The sequence below is a fragment of the Oncorhynchus gorbuscha genome, linkage group LG23 (genome assembly GCF_021184085.1).
Source record: "Oncorhynchus gorbuscha isolate QuinsamMale2020 ecotype Even-year linkage group LG23, OgorEven_v1.0, whole genome shotgun sequence".
NCBI classification, from domain to species: domain Eukaryota; kingdom Metazoa; phylum Chordata; class Actinopteri; order Salmoniformes; family Salmonidae; genus Oncorhynchus; species Oncorhynchus gorbuscha.
This window is the reverse complement of record NC_060195.1, coordinates 61,311,438-61,334,469: the sequence shown is the minus strand read 5'-3', so window position 1 is coordinate 61,334,469 and position 23,032 is coordinate 61,311,438. Positions and strand designations below refer to the sequence as shown.

At 44.8% G+C, this 23,032-nt stretch overlaps 2 protein-coding genes across 2 annotated transcripts; one reads left to right on the top strand and one right to left on the bottom strand.

Annotated features, from left to right (window-relative positions):
* Positions 1–606: 606 nt before the first annotated feature.
* acvr1l (activin A receptor, type 1 like) lies at positions 607–10,694 on the bottom strand. The gene is given in 12 exon segments (XM_046323149.1): positions 607–1,327; positions 1,545–1,675; positions 1,820–2,017; positions 2,216–2,491; positions 4,275–4,421; positions 4,610–4,709; positions 4,798–5,009; positions 5,131–5,338; positions 5,340–5,386; positions 5,477–5,547; positions 6,092–6,133; positions 10,530–10,694. Coding segments are annotated over 10 exon segments (1,509 nt in total). The 5' UTR covers positions 5,535–5,547; positions 6,092–6,133; positions 10,530–10,694; the 3' UTR covers positions 607–1,195.
* A 4,731-nt stretch (positions 10,695–15,425) lies between these two features.
* On the top strand, positions 15,426–20,691 carry LOC124011583 (otolith matrix protein). Its single transcript, XM_046325038.1, has 10 exons — positions 15,426–15,874; positions 16,066–16,202; positions 16,409–16,511; positions 16,629–16,707; positions 18,032–18,138; positions 18,250–18,424; positions 18,663–18,730; positions 18,893–19,077; positions 19,281–19,440; positions 19,619–20,691. Exons 1-10 carry the CDS (start codon positions 15,796–15,798, stop codon positions 19,627–19,629), a joined length of 1,104 nt encoding a protein of 367 aa, XP_046180994.1. The 5' UTR covers positions 15,426–15,795; the 3' UTR covers positions 19,630–20,691.
* The last annotated feature ends 2,341 nt before the right edge of the window (positions 20,692–23,032 follow it).

Genomic DNA, 23,032 nt, shown 5'->3' with positions numbered 1-23,032 from the left:
GCTAAAATACGGAAGTATACCTTTAAGTACCTGTGATTATTTTTGACAATTTTAATTGAAAACAAACTAAAATTGTTTCTTAGCAAGAGTAATTTCTAAAGGCAAAAAACCTTACTAGCACTGTCTAGGAGTGGACAGCTAAAAATGTTATTGGCAGAGAGGTTTGGAACTCTTTCTTATTGGTCTATTAACTAATTTACCACATGGTGATATCACCATGGAAGGCCGAAACTTCCTCCCACCAAAACAGTCCAAAATTCCAAACAGCTACTACACTAAAAGGGCATTATCATCATGTTCACAGTATTATTCCAACCTCATACTGTGGAAATATATAGAACAGTAAAATCAGGTTTAAAAAAAAATCTGACGTAAAGAGGGGGCCCACTAAAAATGTTTTGTCGCGAGGTGGGGGGCCCCACAACCAAATCTGGCTTAGGGCCTCAAAGGCTAGAGCCGGCCCTGCACTCTGGGTAGGCAGAGTTTATAGCTGTTGAAACCAGTCAATTGGCCCCAAGGTGAAAACTCTGCCAACATGGTGCAGGTGTGAGCTAAATCAAGAGCACTGGGTAGAATTGTACAAAGCATACAACAGTGAATCAGTACGTGGTTCCTATATTAATAACTGTAATGCATTCACAGCTCACAATTCAAAGCATGTGGAGGCATGTCTCCTGACTTCCTTTGTAATTACACAATGTCTTACTAGCCAAAAAAAACCTCATCATAGTCCCACCCTACACATAAAGCACATTACATAAATATTTTACTATAGAGTTCACAACCACAGCGTTCATTTGATCCTATTGGCTCTGTTCCTGTGTAACTGAACTCAAGATTGTGTGTGTGTGTTCGTTCATGTGTGTACCTACATTGGAATACACATCTGATTGTCTGAGTAGAGCAACATAATGATTGGCTGAACATTGAAAACGACAAATGGGCAGAAGTGCGTGTGTGTAGAGGGTCTGAGCCCCGGCCTTGACCCCTGCAGCGTGCACAGGCCTTTAAAGCAGGGTAAGGCTACGGTAACACCATCTCACACTGAGTGACCAGCTAGTTCAGTTCAGCATTCAGCCAATAAGGAAAACCACATTCATGTTCAGTAGCAGCAGCTGTGTCCATCTGATCTGGCATCTCTACTTCCCTGCCTTCTTTCTATCTCTCCTCTGGCAGTCATCCTCCTTTCCTCTCCTCACGACTTCTTTCCTTTCTCCAGGGAGCTATGGATCTTGTTCAGGGTCTTTTTGATGCGCAGGGCTGTGAGGCGAGCCGAGGGGTTCTGGTACCAACACTCCTTCATCAGTTTCACCAGGGCAGACAGGGTCTAGAGAGAGAGAGAGAGAGAGAGGGTGGGAGAGAGAGGGAGATGGGAACAGAGAAAGAGGAGAAGAGATGGAGAGGGTCATTGTAAGTTGATACACGAGAAGACAGGGTTTGAAACACAGAAACCTGAGAACGGATTACCTTAATGTAGTGTTACCGTTAAGGTCATGGTACCAGTGTGTGTGGTCATTTAACGGTCATGTAGTGGTCATACTCACAGGGTCGGAGAACCAGCGGTTGGGGATGAACGGTCGTTGTTGTTCCACACACACTACCTTCCTCATGTCCTCAAAGCTGGGGTCGTTAGGCACCTGGTCATAGAACGGAGGCTTGTACTCCTCCACAATACCTGATCACAGGGGTAAGAGGACATCTAGTGTTAGGGTCAAGGGATGCATGGGCTAGGTGAAGGAAAGGGGACGAGGAGAGGAAGCCACTTGACGCCAGAGGTTCCTGAACTATTTAAGGTAATAAAAACATTATTAGTCGTCACCGTTGCTGTAGGTTCTACTAGCGATCTCCCACAGCACCAGACCGAAGGCCCAGATGTCCACTCTCTTATAGGCATCAAAACAGTCTGTCTGGATGGACTCATCCAACACCTCAGGAGCCATGTAGCGCTTGGTGCCCACCTTGGGGTTGTTTCCTACATCCAGCTGGTTGTCTGACTGGGAGTGGGTTACTGCCAGGCCTGTAGGGAATAGGGAGAGAGGAGAGAAACTGGTCAGTACTGGCACAAAATGGCTACTCTGTGTGACTGAGTGCCCTGTTTTTTTTCTTATATGGCTCTGCGTCTATCAATCTCTGACATTTCTTTCACACTGGATTTAAGTACCGAAGCTAATTAGTATCATGTAAAGACAGACACTCAGACACACACACTACTGACCCAGATCAGCTATGCAACAGCGTAGCTCCTTGGTCACCAGTATATTCTTGCTCTTCAGGTCTCGGTGAGCGATGGCCGGCTTCCCCTCGGTGCCGAAGATCTCCGTGTGCAGGTGCACCAAACCGCACGCCACCGACGTCGCCATCGCTAGGCCCTCCCCAGTCTCCACGGGAACCCTCTGGAGGTAGTCGTAAAGCGAGCCGTTGTCATGGTAATGTGTGATAAGCCAGAGCTGGGTGCTGGAGTTCCGAGACGTCATATCTGACGCCATGAAGCCTGGAAGGAAACGGAGAGGTCAAATATCTTAACGAATATATATTATTTTAATATTACCATCAGGGTGCTGCTAAGTATGGCGGGAGATTTTTTTGAACACCTGTAATGGTCTTACAGGGCATTTGGAAAGTATTCAGAACCCTTGACCTTTTCCTCATTTTGTTACGTTACAGCCTGATTCTAAATTGGATTAAACTATCCCCCCCCCAATAACCTGTTTTCGCTTTGTCATTATGGGGTAAGACATTTGTGCAAATGTATTAATAAAGAGAATTATATACAGACGTATTCAGACCCTTTGCTATGAGTCTCGAAATGGAGCTGAAGTGCATCCTGTTTCCATTGATCATCTTTGAGAGGACAACAACTTTATTGGAGTCCACCTGTGGTAAATTCAATTGACTGGACATTATTTGGAAAGGCACACACATGTCTGTCTATATAAGGTTCCACAGTTGACAGTGCATGTCAGAGCAAAAACTAAGCCATGAGGTTGAAGGAATTGTCTGTAGAGCTCTGAGACAGGATTGTGTCGAGGCACAGATCTGGGGTACCAAAAAATCTCTGCAGTGTCTTCCATCATTCTTAAATGGAATAAGTTTGGAACCACCAAGACTCTTCCTAGAGCTGGCTGCTCTAGGAAGCAATCGGGGGAGAAGGGCCTTGGTCAGGGAGGTGACCAAGAACCCGATGGTCACCCTGACAGAGCTCCAGATTTCCTCTGTGGAAATGGGAAAATCTTCCAGAAGGTCAACCACCTCTGCAGCACTTCACCAATCAGGCCTTTTATGGTAGAGTGGCCAGATGGAAGCCACTCCTCAGTAAAATGCACATGACAGCCCACTTGGAGTTTGCCAAAAGGCACCTAAAGGACTCTGACCATGAGAAACAAGATAATCTGGTCTGATGAAACCAAGATTGAACTCTTTGGCCTGAATGCCAAGCGTCACGTCTGAAGCATGGTGTTGGCAGCATCATGCTGTGGGGATGTTTTTTAGTTGCGGAGACTAGTCAGGCTCGAGGGAAAGATGAACGGAGCAAAGTACATAGATCCTTGATGAAAACCTGCTCAAGACCTTAGACTGGGAGGCGAAGGTTCACCTTTCAACCGGACAACGACCCTAAGCACACAGCTAAGACAACACAGGAATGGCTTCGGAACAAGTCTCTGAATGTCTTTGAGTGGCCCAGCCAGAGCCCAGACTTGAACCTGATCTAACATCTCTGGAGAGACCTGAAAATAGCTGTGCAGCGACACTCCCCATCCAACCTGACAGAGCTTGAGAGGATCTGCAGAGAAGAATGTGAGAAACTCCCTAAATACAGGTGTGCCAAGCTTGTAGCATCATACCCAAGAAGACTCGAGGCTGTAATCGCTGCCAAAGGTGCACCAACAAAATACTGAGTAAAGGGCCTGAAAACTTATGTAAACGTGATATTTCATTTTTTTTTTTTGGTGCAAACATTTCAACAAACCCGTTTTTGCTTCGTCATTATGAGGTATTGTGTGTAGATTGAGGGGGGAAAACGATTGAATCCATTTTAGAATTAGGCTGTAAAGTAACAATGTTGAAAAGGTCAAGGGGTCTGAATACTTTCCGAAGGCACTGTATATGATAACACCACCGCTCTTACATTATTTGAGGAGAACCTTGACCATTATTAAATATTATTTGAATATTACCATTTCATAACATTGTTCAATATGCTGTTGTGTGCTCATGTCCAATATAGCGTGTGGGAGCTGGATGTGGGTTAGAGAGAGAGATGGACTCCTACTCACCCAGTATGTTCTCGTGTCTCAGTAGCACTGTGTTGTAGATCTCAGTCTCTCTGAACCACGACCTCTCGTCTCGGGAGGAGAAGATTTTCACAGCCACGTTCTCCCCCTGCCACTGACCCCTCCAGACCTCTCCATAACGCCCCTTACCTAAAGACATGGGGAGAGAGACCTCATTTGTTACAACACCCCTGTTTACAATTCTATTATATGTGTTTGTCTGTTATATGTGTTGTGATTCTATGGACCTACACACTCCAGCAGGCTGATCTAACTGTTGCGTTTCTACGTACCTACACACGCCATCAGGCTGAACTAATTGTTGCGTTTCTACACACCTACACACTCCATCAGGCTGATCTGTCTGGCCACAGTTCTCTGGACCAAGAAGGGCAGGCCTGAACCACTGCCTGACGTACAGGAGTGGTCCAACAGCTCCTAGAGAGAGAAGTGGTAGAGACAGAGGTCATCAGGGTCATCTCTATAAAATACACGCAAACAAACTCATCAAGTCTTTTCTTCTTACAGCCAGAGTGCTGTCCCCAACATTAGAGGTGATGAGTCCGTCAATCGCATCCTGTTCTGGGTCAAACTCCTGTAGTCGCTGTAGCCTGCCGTGGTGCAGCCTCCTGCAGCCCAACACAGATAGGACTGACAGGAGGGTTAGGATCACTACGGGACCCAATACAAACAGGGCCAGAGTCTCCACACGATACCTCACAGGCTCTTCTTCTGGAGCTGGAGGGAGAAAGGCGGAAGAGGGAGAGAGAAAATGTTACATCACTATAACTGGACCCAGCATGCCATGAAACAAGCCAAAGTCTTTGCTTTTCTTAAAGTAAAGGGGTGCAGTCCCCACCTGTAGCGAGGAGGGGCAGTAGTGAGCTGGCGGTAGTATTGCGGTTGCACATGAAGCTGGAGCAGCAGAGCAGGGCATGGCTGAGGGAGGAGGCCGTAGAACAGATCAAACGGGTCTTCTCTGATCCCTGCAGGCAGCCCCGTGTTACTACGGCCCCATGGCTACTAACCGCCACCGACGAGTAGCACTGAGAGCCCTCGCACTGGGGGGGAGTTGAGGCAGCCGCTGCCCTCACACACGCACAGCAACTGGCCATCTAATAGAGAGAGAAAAGAAGGGGAGAGTTAACACACATGCAAAACAAATGGCCATATGAGAGAGTGCGGTAGATATACTTCATGTCTACCTTCGGCCAATGTCTGCAGGGTCTGTAGCAGCAGGAACAGAAAGACACAACGACCCATTTGGTTCACTGCACTGTAGGGGAGAGGGGGACGGTCAGCTCTCAGAACAGGGCTGGTCACAGTCATTTTATTTCCTCTCTTTAAGGGACACAATGTCTTTTGTCTCAATTGATCGATCCTCTGCAGTGTGTGTGAGTGAATTAAACTGGGCTGCAACTCGCAATGTTGACAGGGAAAAATACACAGCCACACTATGTTGGTGTCTTAGGTCTCTTTTGGTAGTGTTGTGGTGTCTCTCTTGTCGTGATGTGCGTTTGGTCCTATATTTTTATTCCCAGCCCCTGTCCCCGCAGGAGGCCTTTTGTCTTTTGGTCGGCCATCATTGTAAATAAGAATGTGTCCTTAATGGACTTGCCTAGTTAAATAAAGGTTAAATAAAACATTTAAAAAATGTACAAATAGCAGAATGTAAGACCAACATCAGAGCATGGATTGGGTCAATTTAATTTCTATTTAGAGAGGAATTGAAATTGCTACTCACTCTCTGAATAGACTGAATTGCATTGGAAATGACCCAAACCCTGGTCAGATATGGCCTTACTAATATCAGATCTTACTTGTAGCGGTCCAGTTGGGATGCCAGTCTGGCCTCTACAAATCTCCGGAAGGGACAAGAGAGAAGCGCAAACAGTAGCAGGATTCAGTTAGACACATGCTCATATCAGGTAGCCATCATACATGCATTACTGCTTATTTTATAGCAGAGTTTCTCAACTGCACAATGTACAGTCGTGGCCAAAGGTTTTGAGAATGACACAAATATTACATTTTCAGTTGCACATACTCCAGCATGTTATGAAGAGTGATCAGATGAATTGCAATTAATTGCAAAGTCCCTTTTTGCCATGCAAATGAACTGAATCCCCCAAAAACATTTCCACTGCATTTCCGCCCTGCCACAAAAGGACCAGCTGACATCATATCAGTGATTCTCTCGTTAACACAGGTGTCAGTGTTGATGAGGACAAGGTTGAGGATCACTCTGTCATGCTGATTGAGTTCTAATAACAGACTGGAAGCTTCAAAAGGAGGGGGATGCTTTGAATCATTGTTCTTCCTCTGTCATCCATGGTTACTTGCAAGGAAACACATGCCGTCATCATTGCTTTGCACAAAAAGGGCTTCACAGGCAAGGATATTGCTGCCAGTAAGATTGCACCTAAATCAACCATTTATCGGATTATCAAGAACTTCAAGGAGAGCAGTTCAATTGTTGTGAAGAAGGCTTCAGGGCACCCAAGAAAATCCAGCAAGCGCCAGGACCATCTCCTAAAGTTTATTCAGCTGCGGGATCGTGGCACCACCAGTACAGATCTTGCTCAGGAATGGCAACAGGCAGGTGTGAGTGCATCTGCACGCACAGTGAGGCGAAGACTTTTGGAGGATGGTCTGGTGTCAAGAAGGGCTACTTCTCTCCAGGAAAACCATCAGGGACAGACTGATATTCTGCAAAGGGTACAGGGATTGGATTGCTGAAGACTGATGAATCCCCTTTCCGATTGTTTGGGGCATTCGGGGAAAAAAGCTTGTCCGGAGAAGACAAGGTGAGCGCTAGCATCAGTCCTGTGTCATGCCAACAGTAAAGCATCCTGAGACCATTCATGTGTGGGGTTGCTTCTCAGCCAAAGGAGTGGGCTCACTCACAATTTTGCCTAAGTACACAGCCATGAATAAAAAATGGTACTTAATACATCCCCCGAGAGCAACTTCTCCCACCCATCCAGGAACAGTTTGATGATGAACAATGCATTTCCCAGCACGATGGAGCACCTTACCATTAGGCAAAAGTGATAACTAAGTGGCTCGGGGAACAAAACATTAATATTTTTGGTCCATGGCCAGGAAACTCCCCAGACCTTAATCCCATTGAGAACTTGTGGTCAATCCTCAAGAGGCGGATGGACAAACAAAACCCCACAATTTCTGACAAACTCCAAGCATTGATTATGCAAGAATGGGCTGCCATCAGTCAGGATGTGGCCCAGAAGGTAATTGACAGCATGCCAGGGCGGATTGCAGTGGTCTTGAAAAAGAAGGGTCAACACTGCAAATATTGACTCTTTGCATCATCTTAATGTAATTGTCAATAAAAGCCTTTGACACTTATGAAATGCCTGTAATTATACTTCAGTATTCCATAGTAACATCTGACAAAAAATATCTAAAGACACTGAAGCAGCAACCTTTGTGGAAATTAATATTTGTGTCATTCTCAAAACTTTTGGCCGTGACTGTACAACACATTAATGATGTGATGTACATCAGTCTAGGAAGTACAAAACCAACACTGTAGTAAAGTTACTGGTTTGACTCTTTTTCAGTCAACCATAAAACACATATAGCTAGTTAGACATTAACTTTAGCAACCCAGTGAAAATGTTCTAGATAGCTAGTTGGCTAGACATGATTTGTGTCATGCCCTGGAAGGTTTAGCGAAAGCTAACTGGCTAGCAATCAGTCTCCACACGTCTGTTCTCCTCGGCCATCTAGCTAACTATTGTTCGCTAACGCAGGCAGACAACTTGGCTAGCCAACTGGCTATACCATGGCATTGTTGAATACTTCTTTCTGTTTGGCTTGAAGGGCATTCTAGTGCGTGCATTATGTAAGGGATAATCAACGAGTTCAATGGAAAATAATGAACGGTGAAGGTGTGTTCCACAACGCGCTAGAGGAGTGAACTGACCTTCCACAGATTTGCACTATTTTTTAGAGAATGTATAGAGCCCCGAGTTCATTATCTCTTTCATACCATGGGTATAATTTAACACATTTGCTGCTATAAATGTGTTCGACATCCAGTAGCTAGCTAGTTTACTAGATAGCTACAGTAGTTGACTTGGTAACCAGACTTGCTAGTTTAGCTAACCAAACCATTAGTCCTGGCTTGCTATTTTGAAAATCTAATTAAGCAATGCCAATAATGTTTTCAATTAAACTTTTGCTTTCAAAAGCAGCTCGAACATCTAAGAATGAACTAAAAGCCATCGAATTCTACCATGCTGCTTTACTGTGCGTTATTTAAAGCAATAAGGTCTGAGGGGTTGTGGTATATGTCCAATATACCACGGATAAGGGCTGTTCTAATGCACGACACAACGCAGAGTGCCTGGATACAGCCCTTAGCCGCTGTATATTGAGTATATACAAAAAAAAACAAGGTGTCTTATTGCTATTATAAACTGTTTAACGCAATTAGAGCAGTAAAAAATCATTTGTCATAACCGTGGTATACGGTCTGATATACCACGGCTGTCAGCCAATCAGTGTTCAGGGCTCAAACCACCCAGTTTATACAGGGCATTATAACCTGGGTGGTTTGAGCCCTGAATGCTGATTGGCTGACAGTCTGACATACCATGAATATGTACCACGGGTATGACAAAATATGTATTTTTACTGCTCTAATTACGTTGTTAACCAGTTTATAATAGCACGAAGGCAGAGGTTTATGGCCAATATCCCACGGCTAAGAACAGCCCTTAGCAGTGGTACATTGGCCATATACCACACACTCTCAAGCCGTATTGCTAAATTTTACCATGGCATTGTTGAATACTCTTGAAGCTCATTCTAGAGCGTGCATTATTTCAACTGGATGTTTAACACATTCCTTTCGGCAAACGTGTTCAATTATAACCATGGGAAGAAAGGGATAATCAACTCAATGAGTTCTCTGGAAAATAATGCAACTCCATGGAAGGTTATTTCCACGTCGTTCATTATTGAAATTGAGCCCAGGTGCATCCTGTTTCCATTGATCATTCTTCTTCGAGATGCTTCTACAATTTAATTGGAGTTCACCTGTGTTAGATTAAACTGATTGGACAGGAGTTGGAAAGGCACACCAGTCTATATAAGGTCCCACAGTTGACAGAGCAAAAACCAAGCCATGAGATAGAAGGAATTGTCTGTAGAGGTCCGAGACAAGATTGTGTCAAGACACAGATCTGGGGAAGGGTACCAAAACATTTCTGCAGCATTGAAGGTCCCAAGAACACAGTGGCCGCCATCATTCTTAAATGGAAGAAGTTTGGAACCACCAATACTCTTCATAGAGCTGGCCATACTGAGCAATCGGGGTGGAAGGGCCTTGGTCAGGGAGGTGACAAAGAACCCGATGGTCACTCTGACAGAGCTCCAGAGTTCCTCTGTGGAGATAGGAGAACCTTCCAGAAGGTCAACCATCTCTGCAGCACTTCACCAATCAGGCCTTTATGGTAGAGATGGAAGCCACTCTTCAGTAAAAAAGGCACATGACAGCCCGCTTGAAGTTTGCCAAAAGGCACCTAATGGGAAACAAGATGCTCTTGTCTGATTAAACCTAAATGTAACTCTGTGGCCTGAATGCCAAGCGTCACAGCTGGAGGAAATCTGGCACCATCTCTACGGTGAAGCTTGGTGGTGGCAGCATCATTCTGTGGGGATGTTTTTCAGCAGATCGAGGGAAAGCTAAAAATGGCAAAGTACAGAGATACTTAATGAAAACCTGCTCCGAACCTCAGACTGGGGAAAAGGTTCACCTTCCAACAGGACAACAACCATAAGTACACAGCCAAGACAACGCAGGAGTGGCTTCGGGACAAGTCTCTGAATATCCTTGAGCGGCCAAGCCAGAGCCTGGCTTCTAACATCTCTGGAGAGACCTGAAAATAGCTGCAAAAATCTAAAATCCAGTTTTTCCTTTGGCTTCGTCATTATTGAGTATTGTGTGTAGATTGAGGGGGAGGTACAATTTTATCAATTTTGAATGAGGTTGTAACGTAACAAAATGTGGAAAAAGTATACTTTCTGAATGCACTGTATTATTGTATCAACTTCTAGTTAGCCAACGTTTACTTACGGGTTTATTAGTTTGCAATTCACTAAAAGCTATTGTAAATTTTAGCTACGCTAACATTGAACTAGTTTACTTGTTCTAGCTCAGCTTCGTTAGCATGCCCTTAGCTGGCTAGTAGCAGATAGCTCCCCAAAAGCTTGCGAAATGGTGCTTACCTGGGCTTAATTAACTGATTTAGGTAGTGCTACTCCAAATTAGCGTGCTAGTTAATTCAGTTGCTTTTACTTGTAAAAGGGCTGAACGAATCGACCACCACCCACAGGCTTCTTGTTGGGTCGCGCAGTTCTAGCGCAACAACATGACGTCACAACGTTCCCATTATAATGCATTGTGGGTACCTCTGAGGCCAGTCGCTCTTATGGCCGTTAGGCTAGGAGGTTAAGTAGCCTGGTACTTACTGTAGCTACAAAGTTATAACTTTTCTTGTGTAGCTAACGGCATTCTGTTGATTTGTGTGATTTTGTTTTTTGTTGCATGCCAAAAGAGAACATGAGAAACAGAAAGTGTTGATTCCTCTTTACTCTCCTCTGATACAGGTGTCTTCACAGCTCCAGTGAGAGGACTCTACTACATTAGCTCCACTGCCATGAGTATCCAGACATCGTTTTACTTTTATGCATGCATGTATAAGAATGGACAGAAAATCATGTATAGTCAGGGATATAATGCTGGCGGTTATGAGACACTGTCTAATGGAGTCCGTCTAGAGCTGGAGGAGGGAGACGTGGTGTACATGCACATCCCTGCAAGCAACCGGCTCTATGATAACTCAAATAATCACCTCTTCAGTGGCTTCCTGCTCTTCACTGTGTGACAACATAATGAATGCTGTAATGGTCTCTAGTGAAGAGTGTATGTCAGGGCCTTTTGGAGTCCAAATGGCTCCCGTATTAATAAATGCATCAATGAAAGCAGAATGTTGTATTGCTTATGTTTTGCAGTCTGCATGACATCCTGATTGAATGTGTTAATGAGTTAAATATGACAGTAGCGCAGTGTTTCTGGTTTGGGATGGATGATTAGGTTACATTATAGAGTCATGACATGGGTACATTTGGAACTTGTTGTGGACAGACTATCATTAGCACCAAGTAAAACACAAACTCAAAGTCTGAACAGAGAACTCTTAATTTACGCTGTACCTCAATTACCATACTCCTTATAGTTTTATTTGAACCTTTTAATTAGACCTGTGACCTGTTTTATTTTCATCTGGGGGGGGAAGAGACAAGTGCAACTCTGCCCCCTGAGATAGTTGCCAATGAAATCACCCATATAACTAAATTGGTTACCGGCAATGTTACTATCCATCTGGTAGTGTTGGTATCTGGCTGACTGTTTATCAGTATGGATCCGAGGACATACAGTAGGGAGCTCTAGAGAGAAATAGTCTTTACTTCTTGGTAGTGGCCTAGAGTTGGATGAACTACTGTGCCCTCCGGTATCTGGACAGACGTCAAGACTTTTTGTTGCTTTATTATAAAGCAATTTCATTGGGTAAATAATCAAAGTCCAAATAAAGCTAGGTCTTTGGACACAGATGCCTTGATCAGCTTTTATCACACCGCTTTTCAATATATATTTTTACTTCAGTCTCCTCTTCAGCAATTTAATGCATGCATGCTCGATCGGTACAATAACTTGGGCAGACAACTTTGCAACCTTTCTCCCTAATTAACGCCGACGCTATAATAACACAGAATATGACATTTAGCAGATGTTTTTATCCAAAGCAACTTACAGTAGTGCACGTATACATTGTCTTATGGGTGGCCCCAGCGGGAACCAACCCACAATCGTGACATCATAAGGGCCTTTGCTCTACCAGCTGAGACACAGAGGACCAACATGAGAAATAGAAGGTGACATTCTGTACTTTGGCCTAATTTAAATAAGTTAGGAGGGCACAGTAGATCTCATCCCTGAACACTGCTCTGTGTCCATGCCCCTTCAGGTCCTATCATAGCATTATCCCCATTATCTGGAGCAGTGTTTTCAACCTGAAATCTGATGACCTTGGCGACTGGCAGACAATGACAACAAGCATTCTCGTAGCCTCATTGATCGAAATGACCTGCTTTAAGGAAACACCTTCTCAATTGTCTTCTATTTTATCAGTCTTTGGTTTTATTATTGTCTAGACTTCACCTTTGAGAACACATGCAGCTTGTGTCCCATGTGGTTCACTACAATGTGTGTGTATAAGGAAGGGAACTGAGCTCTGTAGAATATCATATCTGAAATAGCATTGTATCAGAATGAGGGGTGCTGTAGCTCTGCTTGTGTTGCTGTTCTGTCTGTCTGGGACATGGACTCAGGAGGAGAGTGGAGGGTGTTCTGTCTGTCTGGGGCATGGACTCAGGAGGAGAGTGGAGGGTGTTCTGTCTGTCTGGGACATGGACTCAGGTGGAGAGTGGAGGGTGTTCTGTCTGTCTGGGGCATGGACTCAGGAGGAGAGTGGAGGGTGTTCTGTCTGTCTGGGGAATGGACTCAGGAGGAGAGTGGAGGGTGTTCTGTCTGTCTGGGGAATGGACTCAGGAGGAGAGTGGAGGGTGTTATGTCTGTCTGGGGAATGGAGGGTGTTCTGTCTGTCTGGGGAATGGACTCAGGAGGAGAGTGGAGGGTGTTCTGTCTGTCTGGGACATGGACTCAGGAGGAGAGTGGAGGGTGTTCTGTCTGTCTGGGACATGGACTCAGGAGGAGAGTGGAGGGTGTTCTGTCTGTCTGGGACATGGACTCAGGAGGAGAGTGGAGGGTGTTCTGTCTGTCTGGGGAATGGACTCAGGAGGAGAGTGGAGGGGGGCAGAGAGAATGACATCACTCAACGGACAGGGGAACAGAATATGGTGAGTGAATTTCAGATAGAGACTCAAAGAGCTGAAGCTACAGGCACGACAGGCAAATGCACGACCACACCACCTGATGTCTGGGCTGAGCTGAGAGCGCTGAGAGACATGGTGGTTGAACAGAGAGTGGAGCTGTGGAATTTCGGAGCCAAACTTGCAAGCCAGTGAAAGTGAGAATGCAGGTTGTGCAGAAAAGCTTATTCTTGAATTAGCGGGAGAATCAATATGATTAATAAAGTTGAATTGGATTGACTGCCAGTGAGAGTGAAAATGCAAATATGATCATGTGTATCAGTTCACGTTCTACAGTGGATTGGTCATGTAATGTGTCTCTCAGTTTTAACTGTGAGGTAAACAGTGTTTCTGCTGATATCATTCTAGCATTGGCAGCAAGACTGAATGCCAGTGAGATGAACGTGGAGGAGCTAAATACCAAGAATACTGGCAATGTATTTTATTTAATATGACAGAACATGCCTTTATAGAAAGCAATGAAATACACGTTGAGTACAAATGTAAAGATAGATGCTGTATGCAGATTTTAGTTGAAATAAAAATCTGTATTTTTTTGGCCCCCACAAATTGGAATAGTGTATATTGTTCCTCATTGTATCATAGAATGAAAATGAAGGGCAAGGAGGAGGAGATAAAGAGAGGTGAAACATTGTCTGAAAACTGCACTTGTTCCCGTGTTGTTCAATTATGGTATTGGAGAATTCCTCTTCACTTTCAAAAACACCTCATTAGAAACTAAGTAGGTTTAATAAGTAAAGATCTTTTCTCAATCTGAATTTCTGAGTGTTTTCAGTGAATTGTCCTAAATAAGTATACTGTCTCTCCTGTGTTCACAAGACGGACCGAAGGTGGCCTTCTATGCGGCTTTGACTGATTCAGGAGCAGGAGGACCCTTCAGTTCTGAAACCAATCTGGTCTACATCAAAGTCTTCACCAATATAGGCAATGCCGTACCGCCAACATACAGGTAGCCTACTTTTACTAAACATACTGCCCAATATCAAACCGACCCCTGGCCTCAACCACTAGGCCCTTTATAGAGGCTTTGACATTAGACTGTTGATCAATATGGACTGCATCCATATCAATTGTGCTGTTTTCCTTGTATATGTCCATGTTTGCATTAGGGCTTCTTCCCTCCATTAAGCTCAACTGCAGCTTTGACTGACATTTACCTCATCTTAGCTCATCCCCACTAGCTATAACCAAAAGATCTTGTGGCCACAATTTAAAAGGTTGTTCCCTTCTTGCCCTGTGCTTCAGGTGCCTTCAGCACCGGGGAGAGGAGTCTACTATTTCAGCTACACTGCCTCTGATCATCGAAATAACTTTTTTTAATTACATTTTTTCGGTCGGATAAACACTCCAAACAGCCTACCCGACTGTTTTGAGGCGTCCGCATGGTCCTACACCGTTGCCTCGTTTTGTATCACATTCCAATGATAAAACTTGGGGGGACAAAATGCCATTTCAGAATGTGCCCCCCCCATCTCCAGTGAAAGTTGCACCCCTGGATGCAATAGTTAAAGCGGTTTGGGTAGCAAACACATCATTTTATGGTACTGTTGTTTCTACTGGCCTATTCCAAGATTTTAAATCTCTTAAATCAAGGTACAGCTAGACATCATGTACGTGTGTCTGTGCGTGTATGTGTACCTGCCTGCTTGTGAGCTGAGACCCAGAGAGAGCGGTAGAGGTATCAGATAGCCAATACGTTTTCCTTGACTGGCTACTGTACACCTGAACAATACACAGCCTGTTATGGCGGCTAGGCTACATCTTTAATCTCAGCCCAGGCGGAGCGGGACCCAGGGAGTATCCACTCTCCCTGGCAAAGCCTCCCACCAGACTTACACACAGAGACACTCTGTCTGCATCACTCTTTTAATTAGAGAGATTGCTGGGCTATGCCAGGTGTACTGGAGTGGGTACGCCAAGCTAAGTAGCCAACCTGCCTCCCCTTCCCCCCTATCCCCATCCTCTACTACTCTCCCTTTCCTCTCCCTCCTCTCTCTCTTTTCCCTCGCCCTCTCCATCAACTCCCATTCCTTCCTCTACCTCTCCTCCATCTCTTCACCTTCTCTTCTCCCTGCCCTCTCTCTCTCTCTCTCTCTCCGTCAACTCCCCTCCTCTACATCTCTCTATCCTCTCTCTTTCCCTTCCTCTCCCCTCCCCATCTCTTCCCCCATCTCCTTCCATCTCTCTCTCCCCTCCTCTCACTTTCTAAAGCTAACGGGATAGCTGTCTAACGTTTCTCTTTCAATTATCAGGAGATTATCTACCAGAGGTTAGAATTTTTGGAATGGAGGAGAATAATGAAATGTTTTCTTCTTACCTGACCCCCTCCCCCCTTCCCCCATCCCTCTCTCCGCTTGAGGGTTCCCAAGAACAAGGGTATAAGAGGGGGTCGATGTGAAAGCATTTTTTTCCCATAAAACCTCAGGTTACTGGTTTCTCCACTGTAGCATTTAGTTGGAGTGTCTCGTGTGTGAGAGGAGATTTCGTATTCACAGTGTGTGTTTGAGAGAGAGAGGAGATTTCTCTGATTTTGTCAGTCGACATGGATCGTCTGGACAGAAGGCTGGCAGTGACTCTTCTCCTCTTCTCATTCATCTCGTTCTCCACTCAGAAAGCCTCAAGTAAGTCTGGGAGTCTTTAGGTCAGATGTATTATGTGTTTTCACCTTGGTTACGGTGAACCTCATCATAATGTGAAAGCTATTGAGAATTTCTGTAGCATTTGCAACAGGTGCATAGGTGCAATGCTTGTACCTGTTTTCCTCCAGTGGGAATACAGTTGAAAACAGTTCAACATTCCTTGTCTTTCCCAGTCTCCTGGTGTGTGGTGTCGGAGGCAGAGGAGCAGAAGTGTCTGGATCTGGCTGGGAGTGCTACAGCCCGGAATATCAGAGGAACGCTGCTGTGTGTCCGTGGCCAGAGTCCCACAGACTGTATGGAGAAGATCAAGGTGTGTGGCAAAACAGCCTTTCCAGAAATCCTGGTTGGATGATTCCACTGAATTACAAGAGAATAAGCAGGAAATCTGGGAACCCTCCAACCAGGATTTCTGGAAAGTTACCCGAGTTGTGCAACCTTAAACAAACCTGTAGAGAAACGGTAGTTGAATTGTGAATTGCTTCTTTAATCAGTAATATGACCTATATGTCTGTTCAGAATGGTACAGCAGATGCAGCAGCCATGTTTGCTGATGACATCTACACAGCCGGCTGGTGCTTTGGACTAGAACTGGCTGCTGGAGAGTCTTACAACGGACTGGGTGAGTGAGGGGGGGGGGGCACGGGGAGACGGGGGGACGGGGAGACGGGGAGACGGGGAGAAGGAAACCGTGTGTAAACGTTGAACCTGTCCTACCTTATCCTGTCTGCTCTCTCAGATGGTATCAGCTACTATGTTGTAGCTCTGGCTCGTCGCTCCTCCAGTGACCTGTCCCTGTTGGAGATGCATGAACGCAGGTGAGAACAGATAGACAAATTCATTGATTGTTTGTTCCATTTTTTTAAATGATTTTTTATTAGGATCCGTATTTAGCTGCTGCCAAGGAAGTGGCTGCTCTTCCTGGGGTCCAAACAGGAAACGCAACACAACAAATAAAACACATAGTATACATAACACTACAATACTTAATACAATACTTAATACAATATACAATGCATAGAACAATACTTAATACAACACATAATACATTATAAAATACGTAATTCAACACTTAACACAACACTTAATGCAATACAAAATAAATACAATATACAATACTTAATGCAATAAAAATACTGACTTGCCTAGTTAAATAAAGGAAAAAAGCTAAATAAAATACACAATACAATACCGGCATATTACAATACATAATACAATACCGCGGATACAATACTTAATACAACACATAATATAATACTTAATACAATATACTATATAATACAATACTTAATACAACACATAATAAATAATACTATATGCCATACATAATACAATACATAATACAAGATGTAATATATAAACATTTCTGTGTCTCTTCACAGTCCCTGTAAGGTGTCTTATGGCAGAGAGTTCCAAGTAATCATGGCTCTATTTAATACTGTGTGTTTCCCAGCCTCTGTTCTGGAGCTGGGGACTGTGAAGAGAGCTTCTAAGTTCCTCTGTCTAGTGTATTTTCTTTGCCACTCTGCCTAAGGCCAGCATCCCGGAGTCGCCTCTTCTGTTGACGTTGGCGTAAATAAGAATTTGTTCTTAACTGACTTGCCTAGTTAAATAAAATAAAAATATATTTTTTTAAATATTCCATTACAAATCAGCCATTTCCAGCTACAATAGTCATTTATAGCATTAACAATGTCTACAGTGATCAATTTGATGTTATTTTAATGGACAAAAAAAAATGTTTTTCTTGCAAAAACAAGGACATTTCTAAGTGATCCCAAACGTTTGAACGGTAGTTTTCTGTAAAATAACATTGTATTTGATCAAACACGATTGTTTCGAAAAGTTTGCTAAGCACCGGTAACAGGCTCATTGGTCGGCTGTTTGAACCATTAAAGGGTGGTTTGCTATTCTTGAATAGTGGAATGACCCTTTCCTTCCTCCAGGCCTGAGGGCCCATACTGTCTTCTAACGCTTAAACTGAAGCTGTGACAAAGAGGAGTCCAGCTTCAGCAATTTACCATCCAGGTTGTTGGTACCAGGTGGCTTGTCCTTATAGACAGAGAAAAAAATGTTGCCTCTTCCACACCAACTTTGCGATTTGAATGATTGACTCATTGATTGATTGATTGGATATTGTAGCTCCTGTCACCCAGGGATCCGTACCACGGTGGGCTGGACTGTTCCTATTGGCTTCCTGGTCAACACCTCACAGATCAGTGTCGATGAACAATGCAACTTTCCTAAAGGTGAGACCTGTGTGTGTGTGTGTGTGTGTGTCTGACCCTGACTCGGTGTGTGTGGTGTGTATGTGGCCCTGACTCGGTGTGTATTGTTGGTGTCATTGTGTGTCCCTCCAGCGGTGGGGGACTTCTTTGGCTACAGCTGTGTACCAGGAGTAAAGGACAGAGAACACGACCCCAGAGGAAGCAACCCTAAGAACCTGTGTGAAGCCTGCATAGGAGACGACAACGAGAGACATATATGTGTTAACAATCACCGAGAGAGACACTATGGAGAGGCTGGGGCACTGAGGTAGGGAGGAGAGGAGCTGTTTCTCCTACTTGAATGTTTCTCAAACCAATCCACGGGGACCCCTAACCATCCCACATATTTGATATATTCCAACACCAGTCTACAAATTGAACTAGTCAACGAATCACCAAGGCCTTGATTAGTTGAATCGGGTAGAATTGCTGTGGATCCCAGAGGACTGGTTTGAGAAACAGTGTCTTATTTAACTAGCTGTGTTTGACTTGAGTCTTTCTTCCAGGTGTGTGGCGGAGAATTTGGGCGATGTGGCATTTGTCAAACACACCACCATTTTTGACAACATGGATGGTGAGAGTCTGATCTAAATCTAAGCAAAGACCAACATTCAGAATGTCTCCTCTCTTAGCAAACTTCAGCATTTCTCGCTTGAGACACTAGGTGTCAGTATTCCATAGTTTCTCTGATCAGCCTCCTCCACATCACTTCACCAATTCTTCTACTCTACCCTAGGCAACAATATGGAATCATGGGCCATGGACCTGGAACTGGAGGACCTGAAGCTGCTGTGCCCGGATGGCAGTGAGGCTGGGCCTTTTGACCATGAGACGTGTCACCTGGCTGTGGTACCAGCTAACGCTGTAGTGGTACGCCTAGAGGACAAATGTAGAGTCTGGAAATACCTGGAACGCTTACAGGTGTGTGTGTGTGTGTGTGTGTGTGTGTGTGTGTGTGTGTGTGTGTGTGTGTGTGTGTGTGTGTGTGTGTGTGTGTGTGTGTGTGTGTGTGTGTGTGTGTGTGTGTGTGTGTGTGTGTGTGTGTGTGTGTGTGTGTGTGCCTGCGTATGTATGTGAGCATTTAAAATGTTTGACATCTCACCCCCTCTCTTCTCTCTCTATAGAATGCGTTTGGGAACACCACCATGTTCAGCTCAGTGGGCTACACCCAATCAGATCTCCTGTTTTCTGACTCCACCCACCACCTGCTCAGGGTTGTGGGTAGTTACACTTCCTGGTTGGGTCCCTCATACACCACGGCCCTGCAGGCCTTCGAGTGTGAAAGTAAGAGAGTGGAGAGAGAGTGGAGAGAGAGTGGAGAGAGAGTGGAGAGAGAGTGGAGAGAGAGTGGAGAGAGAGTGGAGAGAGAGTGGAGAGAGAGTGGAGAGAGAGTGGAGAGAGAGTGGAGAGAGAGAGAGACAGTATGGTTTCATTCTCTCATGTCTTGTGTTTCTTCCCACAGGTTTGTGCTGATCCTTCTAGAAAGAAATCAACCAGCATCCTCTCCATCTCTCCCCTCACTATCTCTTCACCTTTTTCTTTCCCTCCCTCCATATCGTATCCTCCCTCCCTCCATACCCACCTCCCTTCCTTCCTCCATCCTCCCTTCCCTCCCTATACTCTCCCCCCCTCCCTCTGTGTGATGATATGGTAGATATCCGGAGTGTTTCTTTCCTCCCACACAGTTCCAGTAGTCACTTATCCTCCTATAAAAAATATCAATGTCATTAACTCACTGAATCACAATCTCTCTGTGTGTGTGTGTGTGTGTGTGTGTGTGTGTGTGTGTGTGTGTGTGTGTGTGTGTGTGTGTGTGTGTGTGTGTGTGTGTGTGTGTGTGTGTGTGTGTGTGTGTGTGTGTGTGTGTGTGTGTGTGTGTGTGTGTGTGTGTGTGTGTGTGTGTGTGTGTGCGTGTGTGCACCCATGGTCCACTGCGTTCCCACGGTTGGTATAGCAGACCACCATGCTAGTCACTCTACACCTGACAGAGAGGGGATTACAGCTATAAATCGCCACCAGACACTGATCTAAGGTCAGGTTAATGTTTTGGTGGTTAATGTTCCATTTTGGCAAGGTAAGCTGATCCTAGATCTGTGCTAAAATAGGAACTTCTACCCAGAGCAGTAATCCATGACACTCTATACACAGCAATTCAAAACAAATGCTGACTCACACTGCATTAAACCATGTATTCAGAGCATTTTGATTGACCTTGAAGGTGCTGAAATATTGGTGATAATACGTGTGATAAGATGTTTGATGCCACTGAAATTATGTTTGTACTGTAAATCACTGCCACCATTGAATGAACAGGAATGACCATTTTTTTCTATCATTTCTTCTGGAGAATGTTCTCTCTATCAAAACACTTCTCTTATGACCTCTATATTTTGTTAATGTTGTACCCGTAGAGTAACTCACTCTACGGAGGTATATTGGTGCTGTGACACTACAGTATTTTCTGTCTGTCTTCAGGATTTAAATTGTTCTAAAGAGACCTGTGTGTAAATACTCTTCACCTGCTTGTATTTGTAGTTCTGCAACCTCTTTAAATATATTAAAGAAATGATGACAAAATGTTGGCAAAGGCGTCTTTGCTTTGGAAGAAGTGGATTCTAGGCGCCGTTATAGGGGGGTAACACACACACACACACACACACACACACACACACACACACACACACACACACACACACACACACACACACACACACACACACACACACACACACACACACACACACACACACACACACACACACACACACACACACACACACACACACCCCTAAGCCTTTAGCCTACTTACACTGCTGACGGCTCAAATTAGAGCTGATTTGACTTGAAGCTGTGGATGGAGGGATTGAAAGAAAGGAGAGGTTGACAAGGATGGAGGGATGGAGGACGGAGTAGTGACAGGTGATCCATCAGGATCTGTACTGTCATTATTCAATTACCACCCATCCTTTACACTACTGATAACATGCGCCCACACGCACACGCACGCACGCACACAAACACACAGACACATGCTCGTGCGCACACATTGCGGTAAGTGGTTGGCTGTATCGAAGGGTCAGTTCTGCTTAGTCAAGGGAAGTGTGTACAGTGTGTGTGGATAATGAGTTTGGCACCGTGTTTCCATATGCTTTTAGTGCAGTAGACCCGAAAATCTCTCTCCCTCCTCCTTCCCACTGTTCCCTTTTTCATAACCTCCCTCTCTCTCCATCCACACCCTTCCCTTTATCATACCCCCTCCTCTCTCTCCCCCCCCACCCTTCCCTTTCTCATACCCCCACCTCTCTTCCCCTTCCCTATTCATTTACCCCTAAGTCACATTCTCTTTCTCTCTCTGTATATCTCCTTCCCCCTCTCCTCCACAGCTCACAGTGAGAATATGAGTCAGATTAGACATGAGATGTATTTCCCCCGTCACACACACACAGTTTAGACACTAGATGGCACCCTAGGGTCATTACTAGACGTGTGTGTGTGTGTGTGTGTGTGTGTGTGTGTGTGTGTGTGTGTGTGTGTGTGTGTGTGTGTGTGTGTGTGTGTGTGTGTGTGTGTGTGTGTGTGTGTGTGTGTGTGTGTGTGTGTGTGTGTGTGTGTGTGTGTGGCATGCGCATGTGGGGGCGCACACGTGTGTGTGTGTACGCATGATTGTATGTGTTAAGTTAAGCACCGTTGCAGGAGCTAGAGCCGGAAATTACCTGGGTATGATGAGTTTGGGAATGATAACAGAATACATACACACACACAACCTGGGAATGATAGTGTCGTTACATTTCCCACCCGGCAATCACACTGACGCTACATTAACTGGAACCCGAGGACTCTGTGTGTGTGTGTGTGTGTGCCAAGAGATAGTTGTATCCTGCTGTCAAACTACACTGTTTGGTAACCTAGGTTACGTCACGAAGTGGTAAGAACCACTATTAAGACTGGATGGAGGGAATAAGGAACATTTATGACAGAAATCCTTCTTAACCTTTATCTGTCATTCCCTCCATCCCTCCATTTCTTTTTTCCTGCCTTCTTTTAATCTCCCCATTCCTGTCACTCCCCTCTCTTGTTTTCTACCTATTTCTAATCACCTTTCTGTTTATCCCCCTATTCTTCCGTTTCTCAACCACTTCCTTCCTCCCTTCTGTTCCTCTCCCTCTTAACCTTTCTGTCTTTCCCTTTGTCTCTCTCTTTCCCTGTGTAAGTGTGTGTGCGTTTGTGTGTGGTGCACATGCGTGTGTGTGTGTTCATGTGTGCTGTTTGGATATTGAGCTTTTCATTATTAATTAAACATATTCACAGGAAATGTAGAGAAAATCAGAGCTGTTAATGGCGAGCGTCTTATCCCCCTCCCTTCCCCTCCCCTCTGTCAACCCTCGTCCTTCTCTTTTAGTCTCTTTGTTAAACCCTCCTTCAATATCTCTTCTCTAAAACATGGCAGAGAGAGAGAGAGAGAGAGACATTTGAGGTGTTTCATCACCATTTCTAAAGACACATTCCTTCATACTGACAGGACTTCTCAGCTGACTGGCTTTATGGCTGCTTAGATCTGTACCATCTCGCCTCTCATCTCTTCTCGTTGTCTCTTTTTTTTCCTTTCTGTCTTTCTTTCACAGTCTCCGTCTGTGATTAAAAAGAGATGAATACTGTCTAGTGTGATGCAACTCCCGACACCAGTTAACTGGACTGGAGATCACGACAGCGTGCAAAGTGTGTGTGAGTGTGCCTCTGTGTGTGTGTGTGTGTGTGTGTCTGCCTCTGTGTGTCTTACTCTACAGGGGTGTGATGGTGAGACTAGAGTGTGTAAGGTCGTAGCTGGGTGAGACCAGTTATCAGTCAGGTCAGACAGAGTTCACTGACTGAGACTACT

Coding starts and splice junctions, on each gene's coding strand:
- LOC124011583 (XM_046325038.1), top strand. CDS start 15,796: ATGGATCGTCTGGACAGAAGGCTGGCAGTGACTCTTCTCCTCTTCTCA. Junction 16,512..16,628: donor AGAGTCTTACAACGGACTGG/GTGAGTGAGGGG, acceptor CTGCTCTCTCAG/ATGGTATCAGCTACTATGTT. Junction 18,731..18,892: donor CATTTTTGACAACATGGATG/GTGAGAGTCTGA, acceptor ACTCTACCCTAG/GCAACAATATGGAATCATGG.